Source organism: Tupaia chinensis, unplaced genomic scaffold (genome assembly GCF_000334495.1).
Source record: "Tupaia chinensis unplaced genomic scaffold, TupChi_1.0 Scaffold142100_1, whole genome shotgun sequence".
Lineage (NCBI taxonomy): Eukaryota > Metazoa > Chordata > Mammalia > Scandentia > Tupaiidae > Tupaia > Tupaia belangeri.
In genome coordinates this window covers 84,804-94,313 of record NW_006201951.1, presented here as the reverse complement: position 1 = coordinate 94,313, position 9,510 = coordinate 84,804, and the positions used below count along the sequence as shown (strand labels likewise).

At 57.2% G+C, this 9,510-nt stretch overlaps 1 protein-coding gene across 1 annotated transcript in view; it reads left to right on the top strand.

The window, feature by feature from the left end:
• CACNA1B (calcium voltage-gated channel subunit alpha1 B) overlaps positions 1-9,510 on the top strand; it is a 179,472-nt gene that overhangs the window by 111,005 nt on the left and 58,957 nt on the right. Inside the window, exons 27-33 of the mRNA XM_027766260.1 lie at positions 840-936; positions 1,988-2,148; positions 6,053-6,190; positions 6,396-6,597; positions 6,893-7,057; positions 7,344-7,454; positions 7,831-7,914. Of these exons, the coding sequence (XP_027622061.1) occupies positions 840-936; positions 1,988-2,148; positions 6,053-6,190; positions 6,396-6,597; positions 6,893-7,057; positions 7,344-7,454; positions 7,831-7,914 (958 nt within the window). The remainder of the gene's footprint in view (positions 1-839; positions 937-1,987; positions 2,149-6,052; positions 6,191-6,395; positions 6,598-6,892; positions 7,058-7,343; positions 7,455-7,830; positions 7,915-9,510) is intronic.

Genomic DNA, 9,510 nt, shown 5'->3' with positions numbered 1-9,510 from the left:
CGCCGAGTGAAGTAATCTGAGCCTCGCAGCAGGAAGCCTCCCCTGGACACTCTGGTCTGGCCTTGTGGTTGGGAGGGCCGGCCCCCACAGGCGGGGGCAGCTCCCTGGCCCTGGTTCTGGACTCCCAGCTTCCCTGACCCTGACTCAGCTTGCCTCTGTGTCCCAGTGACGGAGCTTGTTCTAGGCCCGCTGTGAGCCCCCCCTCCCCGCCTTCCTGTCTCCCCCATCTCTGGGCGCCTCTGCCTGCTTCCCTGTCTCCTGTGGCTCCCCACCCCCGCCAGTCCTCCTCATTTGCTTTCTCTGTCTACCTGCCTTTAGTGTGGGCTCTGCTTCCTTTAACTGTCTCTTCTTTAATCTCCTTCCCACCCCTCCCGCTCTGTCAGGCTCATGTTACCTGAGGGTTGAGGGGGGCAGGCAGGGGGCTCTGTAGGCCAGAGGACAGGTAAGCCCTTACCTCCCTCTACCAGGAGTGAAAAGCAGGAGTAAAGCACTTTCAGAAGATCCTAGCCCTGAAGGACGGGCGTGCAGACTTCCACTCTGGGCTAGAAGGGCATGCACGGGCCCTTTGAGCCTTTTACTCCTGGACATGGCATGTGAAGTAGCCGATGTGTCAGGTGTCCTGGCCTGGAAGCTTGGCTCTGAGAGACTAGGCACTGTTGTTCTGGCGTGGCCCTGTCCTCAGATGAAGCCTGGCCGGGCAGCCTGGGCGGTGACGCGGTAGCTGCTGGGCAAGACCCTCCTGCTCCTAGGTCCTCTCCCCTGGGGCCCAGGCTCCGCGGGGCAGTGTGGGAGCCAGGCACACCCAGCCCCTGTCTGCATCTGTGGCTTCTCCCTTCTAGAGGATCCAAAGGGAAAGACATCAGCACCATCAAGTCCCTGAGAGTCCTGCGTGTCCTGCGGCCCCTGAAGACCATCAAGCGGCTGCCCAAGCTCAAGGTTGGAGCCCGGAGTCAGGCTCGAGGGCGGGTGTGCACGTGTGTGCATGAGAGTGCCGTGTGTGTGTGTGCACACGACGTCACAAACCCCACGGTTGTGTGAGGGGACACTCGCCTAAGAGGCATCTCTTCCGGGTAGCCCCCTTGAGACTTCCCAGCCCACGCACCATTCAGGACGGTGGTTTCTGTCAGCAGGGGCAGCTGAGGGAGGAAGGGCTGCCGAGCGGGACAGGGTCATGGAGTGGGGGTTCCAAGAAGGAGCTGCTGACAGGCCCGGGAGAGGGTGCTCCTGAGCTCCACGTGAAGGGAGCGTGACACCCTAACCCCGGGAGTGTGGCAATCACCAGCGACGGAGCTTGTTCTAGGCCCGCTGTGCAAGCCTCCGCTCCCCACTCTTCCTGCCCTCACCACCTCGTGCAGCAGCGCTGCCGGTAACAGGCTGGCATGGGCGTGGGGGCACCAGGCGACGCAGGAGCTGCAGGGCCGTTTGCTCAGACCCGTGTGCAGAGGGTAGACCGGAGGTGCGGGAGGCGTCGGCGAGGGGCCAGCCTGGCGCGATGGGGAAAGGTGCCGTGGAGTGGGTGTGGCTGCGTCTGCTGAGCGCCAGGTGTGGCTCGGGTGCTGGGGCCTGGCAGCACAGTTCTCTCCTCGGCCCTGGGTACCCAGGGAAGGCTGAGCTTCCAGTGGGGCGGTGTTGCAGACAGCACTGCCCACGCCCACGGTGTGCCCATTCCCTTCCCACCGATGGGCGGGGTGAAGCGCGACCCGCTGGTAGGCCCCACGTCCCTCCGGCACAGCTTGGCCTGGGCTCTGACCAGCCTTGTCCCCGCGGCCTTCCACCATCCACTCCTCCGAGGCCAAGAGGATGCCCTCCGGGGCAGGGGCAGTGCCAGTCAGCTTTCCATCTGGAGGCAGCCAGCTGTGGGGCCTTCCAGGGGCCCGAGGGCCTTGCAGGGTCCCCGAACACAAGGGCACCTTGGGGCCCCAGTGGTCCCAACGTTGTGAGCCTGTGTCCGCCCTGGCCGACTCCCGCACGGCCCCTTGTCCTGCAGGCCGTGTTTGACTGTGTTGTGAACTCCCTGAAGAACGTGCTCAACATCCTGATCGTCTACATGCTCTTCATGTTCATCTTTGCCGTCATCGCTGTGCAGCTGTTCAAGGGGAAGTTTTTCTACTGCACGGACGAGTCCAAGGAGCTGGAGAGGGACTGCAGGTAAAGCATGGCAGGCTGGATGGAGCATGCGGGCCCGTGGGCAGGGACCAGGACTGGTCATACGGCCCGGGAGACCCCACGCAAGGCAAAGCAAAGCAGTGGGGACATGTGAGGGCTGGGCGAGTGTGCGAGGTGTGCTGTGCACCATGGAGGAAGGGGGCCACCCTCCCTCAGCTGTGTTCTGAGGGACCACCCTCTTCCGGCCCAGCTTCCAGGGAATAGCAAGGGGCTAGAGCTGGAGCTGCCTGTTCAGAGTGGCCACCTCGCTGTCCACACAGCACCTGGGCTCTTCCTGGCCTGGCCCAAACCTCAAAGCAGACAGGAGGACCACCCTCCAGGGGAGCCGGGGAGACGGAGGAGGAGGGCAGTCGGCAGCTCCTGCCTGGCTGCACAGACTACCCGCACCCCCGGTTGTGGTCCAGTCTCTGAGATGTACCCCAGTGGACTGCTCGCCCTGCCAGCTGGGCGTGCCAGGCCATCAGGCAGTGGGCTCAGCGTGTGTTGGTGGTTAGCAGTATGTCATTCCTAAGGGACGAGCGGGGTCACTGTCACGGGCTGTGTGCGTTCACCTCCGAGCAGATGCTACCAGGACACGTGTGACACGACGGCTTGTTGCAGGGACGCCTCTTGCCGCCCAGCTGGCCCTGTCTTGCTGTTTGGCCTTCTGGCTGCCGTGGTGGTCAGTGGGGCTGAGGCCCTTTTTCTTCTTGTGTTGGCTGCTCAGATGTCCTCCAGCAATGTCTGTGCAGGTCTCCTGGGCTGGCTGTCTCTTCCGCGTTGGTAGGAATTCTTTAAGTCCTAGACAGAACTTCTTGGCCAGGTCTATGGATTGAAGAGGGACCGCTCCCCTCGCAGGGCGCCTTCTTCCCTTTACTGGTACCCTTGACTTTGATGTTGCCCAGCTTCTCTCTCGTGTTCTGTTTAGTGCTCTGGGTGTCCTATCTGAGAGGTCTATCCCTGGTCCAGGGAAGGTTACGTCTTCACCTTTCATATTAAGATCTGCAATCTCTCTGGAGCTGGTTTTTGGGTTTTGTTTGAGGTATCGGCAAAGGTACACTTTCTGAAGATGGTTATCTTGCTGACCCAGAGCACATTTCTGAAAAGGCCCTCCCCTCCCGCTGCAGTGTGCTGCTCTTGCAAACAGCGTTGCTGAGGTCTTTCCACATCGCACACTTTACTCATGTGACCCACGTGCGGTGTGCACCAGGCCGGCCTCTGTAGTGTGAGGGCAGCTTCCCCCACAGGGCCAGGGGTGCTGTTGCTGCCGCAGTTCCAGGTAGACCTGGAGAACATGCCAGGTGCCCAGGACCCCGAGAAGCTGGAGGGAGGGAGCATGCAGTGTAAGACCTTGTTTGGGGTGATTTCTCCCTCATTCTTTCTATCCTGTAAAGGAATAAGTACACAGAGTAGGTCTTAGTGTGTTCACAGACACTACTGCTGTCACCACTGTCAATCTTAGACCGTGTCATCACCCAAACAGCAGCAAACCTGTACCTTTCAGCTATCACACCCATGTCCCTCCTCCCAGCCCTGAGCAGCTCCGATCTGCCTTTCCTTGGTCCTCTTCTCTGGATGCTGTGCATATGTGGACTCGTGTGCACGCAGCCGTCTGTGACTGGCCCCTCTCATTCTGCAGGACATCTCGGGTTCAGTGAGCCACCTGTATCAGTGCCCCTCCCTTCAGGCGGGATCCCTGTCTGCATGCTGTGTCTCCTGCGCTCGCCTGTTTGCTGAAGGGCACTCGGGCTGCACGCTGTATTCCCTGCGCTCGCCTGTCTGCTGAAGGGCACTCAGGCTGCTTCTGCCGTTGAGCCCTTTCACTAATGCTGCTGAGAGGTGCTGTGTGCGTTTCTGTAGGGACCTGCATTTTTGTTCCTCCTGGGTGTATAGCTGAGAATTGAGTCATGTGGTTACTAGATATTCAGCTTTACATTCAGTTTTTCTTTAAAGAATTATTTATTTCATTTTGTTATTATTTTTAATTTAGAGTAGGGCATGTGTGCTCCTGAGAGAGAGACAGACAGAGAAAGCTACCTGGTCCAGGACTCAAACCGCAGTCAGCCACGTGGGAGTCTAGAATCTTAACCGCATGTCACCTGCTGGCCCCACATTCAGCTTTGTAGGGAGCACCAAGATGATCTTTAGAGGAGCTGCACTGAGTTACACCCCTTGGAAGTGGGCTCCTGGGTGAAATATAGGACCTCTGTGTCTTGCTAGTTGAGGAAATGCCAGGCTGTCTCCAGAATGGCTGCACCATTACCCACCGCGGTGCTCTCCCCTCTGCACATCTTTGCCACACGTGAGACTTTCGGTGCTTTTGTTTTTCCAAATCACAGCCATCCTGCCGGACAAGAGTGATACTGCGGTCTCAGTTTGCTTTTCCCTGGTGACCACTGATGTTGAGCGTATTTTCCCATGCATTTGTGTATCTTCTTTGGGGAAATGTCTGTTCAGGTTCTTTACTTATTTCTTAATTTATTTTTTATTATTGTCTGTAACAGTTCTTTATATATCCTATATACAAGTCCTTTGTCAGGTGATTAGCAAGTATTTTCTCCCATTCTGTGGGCTATCTTCTCACTCTCTTGATGGTGTCTTTGAAACAAAGATTAAATTTTAAAAAGTAATTATTTAATTTTATTTATTATTATTATTTTAAAATTTGCTATGGGGTATGTGTACTCACCAGAGAGAGAGTGAGTGAGTGAGAAAGCAAGCCAGGTCCAGGACTTGAACCACGGTCGGTCATGTCGGAGTCCCAACACCTCAACCACCATGTCATCTACTGGCCTTAAGATTAAATTTTTTTTTTGAGAGGTTTTTGCTATAGGGTGCGTGCACTTGCCAGACAGACAGAGAGAGACATAGAGACAGAAAGCGAGAAATCACCCCCCGGGGGGATGGTCATGCCACAATCCCTTCTCCTCCATTCTTCTCTCAGGATCTTGGGCACGCATGCACATGCGCCCGGCGTGAGTTCTAAGCCACCGGGTCCGGGACACGAACTGCAGTCCACTACGTGGGAATCCAGTGACATACCCATTATGCTAACTGCTGGTTCCCAAGATTAAATTTTGTAAGAAAGACAGAGACAGTGAGAGGGAAAGTGAGAAATCACCCCCCAGGGGGACGGCCACACTGCAGTCCCTTCTCCTCCATTCTCCTCTTGAGATCTTGGGCATGCACACACATGCACCCGGTGTGAGTTTCAAGCCACCGGGTCCGGGACTTGGAACCATGATTGGCTACGTGAGAACCCAGTGACATAACCACTACACCATCTCCTGGCCCTTAAGATTAATTTTTTTTTTGAGAGCTTTTCGCCAGACAGACAGAAAGAGACAGACAGACAGAAAGCAAGAAATCACCCCCCCAGGGGGGATGGCCATGCCACAATCCCTTCTCCTCCATTCTCCTCTCGGGATCTTGGGCACGCATGCACACGCGCCCGGCGTGAGTTCTAAGACACTGGATCTGGGACTCGAACCACAGTCGACTACATGGGAGTCCAGTGACATAGCCATTACGCTAACTGCTGGTCCCAAGATTTAATTTTGATACAGCTCAGTTTATCTATTTTTTTCTTTTTTGTTCATGATTTTGATGTCATATGTAGGAATCGATTCCCAAATATGAGGTTATGAAGACTTGCTCTTGTTTTCTTCAGAGGGTTTTATTTTTTTCAGCTCTTACATTTAAGTCTTGAATCCATTTTCCGCTAGCTTTTTATGTGGAGTGTTGTGTTCCACATGTGGACATCTGGTTGTTCCAGCACCTCCTGCTGAAACTTTCTCTCCCCACGCGATGTTTTTGGTGCCCTTTCGGATGCCAGTAACCATAGACAGGGAGGTCTGCTTGGGCCCCTCGTCTTCCTCATGTAACCTCTCCATGTTCCGATTCTCAGGGGTCAGTATTTGGATTATGAGAAAGAGGAAGTGGAGGCTCAGCCACGGCAGTGGAAGAAATACGACTTTCATTACGACAATGTGCTCTGGGCCTTGCTGACGCTGTTCACGGTGTCCACAGGCGAGGGGTGGCCCATGTGAGTGCCCACGCGGTTCACCATGGCTGGTTTGTGCAGAGCAGTGTGGTGAGGGCAGAGGGCAGCTGAGGGCAGCCTGCCTCCCGTTATCCTGTGCTCAGCTGTGGCTAGCCCTGAGCCCCGCCCTGTGCACAGGCCTAGCGTTCACTGAGCTGTTTCCTCTGCGGGTCCTCCTGAAGTCTGACATCTGTGCCCTCTCGGCCAGGGTGCTGAAACACTCTGTGGATGCCACCTATGAGGAGCAGGGGCCGAGCCCCGGGTACCGAATGGAGCTCTCCATCTTCTACGTGGTCTACTTCGTGGTCTTCCCCTTCTTCTTTGTCAACATCTTTGTGGCCTTGATCATCATCACCTTCCAGGAGCAGGGGGACAAGGTGATGTCTGAGTGCAGCCTGGAGAAGAACGAGGTAGGTGGGCACCTGCACCCCTGTGACGGGAGTGTGGGTGGGACCACCAAGCTTTCCTGCCTCTACCCAGACCCCTCGCCTCTGGGGCAGCTTTGGCGGCTACTGTCTGCCATGCAGGGCAGGCCTTCTGCCCTTGACACAAGCAAACCGAGAAAGACCCCTGCTAGGAGAGGCTGAACTGCCCTGGCTGGCCCTTTGTCAGAGCTCCCAGTGAGGGCCGGGACAGGTGCGCGGTGCCACGGCCGCTGCAGGGTGCCTTCCCTCTCCGAGCTCTCTGTGTGCCCCTCCCCCACAGAGGGCTTGCATTGACTTCGCCATCAGCGCCAAGCCCCTGACACGGTACATGCCGCAGAACAAGCAGTCTTTCCAGTATAAGACGTGGACGTTCGTGGTCTCCCCGCCCTTCGAGTACTTCATAATGGCCATGATAGCCCTCAACACAGCAGTGCTGATGATGAAGGTGCGTGAGGCGCTGCGTGGCAGGACCTGGGGCCTGTGGGGTGGGGCCCGCTTCTCCTGCTGGCACGTGCCAGGGCCGCAGGCGCCCTCTGTGCTGGCCGGCAGAGCTCCCTCCCCTCTGCTGCCTGTGCTGGGTCGGGAGATGCCCTGTGTGTGCACAGGAGACCGAAGGGCGTTGCAGGCCTGGCCAGTGTGGATTCTGTCCACCTCTGTGTGAAAGGGGTCATCGTGGCCCCAGGGCTTTGGGGCTGCCTAGCCTCTGGTCAACACTTTCCTTCCCTGGGCAGTTCTACGATGCACCCTACGAGTACGAGCTGATGCTGAAGGGCCTGAACGTCGTGTTCACCTCCATGTTCTCCATGGAGTGCGTGCTGAAGATCATTGCCTTCGGGGTGCTGGTGCGTGTCTCAGTCCCTCTGCCGTGGAGGCCTGCACTCGGGCTCTCCTCCCCTTCAGGGGCCCACAGTTTGGAACGGGGAATTGTCCGAGCCCCCTGGACACACACGACATTGCAGGGGCCCAGGGAAAGGGGCTGCTCCCTCTCAGCTACCTGAGCTCTGCCTGCCCAGACCTGGAGGCTTGGCTCTCAGTCCCACTCTTCCCAGAGCCATGGGTGTCCACGTGCCTGGCTGGAGTGGATGGGCTGGCCACGGGCATCCAGCCAGTGGCCCATCTGTCCGGGGCTAGGAGTACGTCCCCTCACTGTCTCGGGTGAGGGCCACCTCCTCCCAGTGACCTCACCGGCGACCACTGCACACCCTTCCTCTTCTCTAGAACTACTTCAGAGATGCCTGGAATGTCTTTGACTTCGTCACCGTGCTGGGGAGTATTACTGACATTTTAGTAACAGAGATTGCGGTGAGTAGCACTCCTGTTCCCAAGTAGGGCCCCATGGTGTGCCCTCCTCCAGGGATTCCCCTTGGCATGTCTCCTAGGCTCCCCAGGAGAAGATGGAGGCTTCTCTCCAGATGTGGAGTTTGAGGAGTGGGCATTGTCTTCTAGGCTAGTTGCCTGAGAACCACTTGGAGTTCCGTGGCAATAACTGGCTGAGACCACACAGGATGTGTGTACATGCTGGAGAGAGACAGAGAGAGGGTAGCTGAGTACTCTTGCCCCAGGGGTGCAGTCCCTTCTCCTCGGACTCGGGGCGTGTACACACACTCCTGGCTGACTTTCAAGCTGCCCGTTCCAGGGCTCAGTCCTTGGTTGGCCATGTGGGAGCCCCGTGCCTCAACCATCATGCTACCTTCTGGCCCCACAGAAGGCCATATTTTATGTGTCGAGTATGTAAAAACTTGGTATCAAAAATGTTCAGGGAAACCAGGAAGACCTTACTTAAACTAGGAGCTTGCTATACACACGTGCATGCTCGCTACCCAGCTAACTGCACAACTGGAGACGCTCATTCCATCACACACGTGCAGATTACATCAGAAGACTGACCTGTGCCGGGACATGAACTCATCTCGACAAATGTCCAAGACTCGGGTGGTGGAGCATGTTCTGGGTGGCTTGGAAACAAGACAGAGACGTGTTTGGTCTCCGGTTACCCTCTGGGGCAGACACTGAAGGGTTTACGTAAGAGTTATTTCTCAGGAAGCGTTCCGTGGGAAAACCAGCGAGTGGTATGGGGCGTGGTGGGGAGAGGAGGACCCGAGTGCTGCAGCTCGAGCCACCTCTGGCCTCCTGGCGCTGCTCTGGCTGAGGCTGGGGGGTACCCAGACCCTAACCCTAACCCTAACCTTCTTGCCATTCCATTGTCTGGCCCTGGCTGCTGTAAGGATCCCTCCACACTGAGTATCCGTCATAGGAACATCTAGAAAAGCCTCCACGAAACTCTTGAGTCCAGGCAGACTTTTCCCTGCCTCAGCAATATCTGGACAGGTGTCCTGGCCAGCCAGGGAGCTCTCCGCTCTGCTGGCTACCTCGGGCCGAGAGCCCAGGTACTGGGTGGCTTCCCTTTGAGCCAGGACTCCTGCACTCACAGCCTCAAGCTGTGGGGAGATGAGCAGAGTCCACGACGGCTCTGGAGCAATGGCGAGAGGTGCTATTCCTGCCTCCGCCATCTCCTGGCCGCCGTTTTCTTTGGGCCCCAGGACTATGTGGCCACTGATGTCTCTCAGGCACAGCGTCTGACGAGTGCCACGCCCCACCACGCTGGTACCACCCAGAGGCTGTGGCTGGACCAGTCTCACTGAGCAGGCCCTGCCCTCACGGCCACTCCTTTGTGGGCTCACGGCCGCACGTTGCCACTGCTGAGTACGGGCCGCCGACCTCTGTGGCCCACTTGTTCCAAACTTGGTTTCTAGGACCTGCGCCCCTCCCTTCCCAAGGCCCACCCGTAGGCCCCGCTCCCAAACCTGGCTCCCTTCAGACCCTCGCGGACCTTTGCCCGTCTCAGGGCCATAACCTCTGCACAGGTGCCGCGCCTCTGCACACGCCCGCCTCACCGCC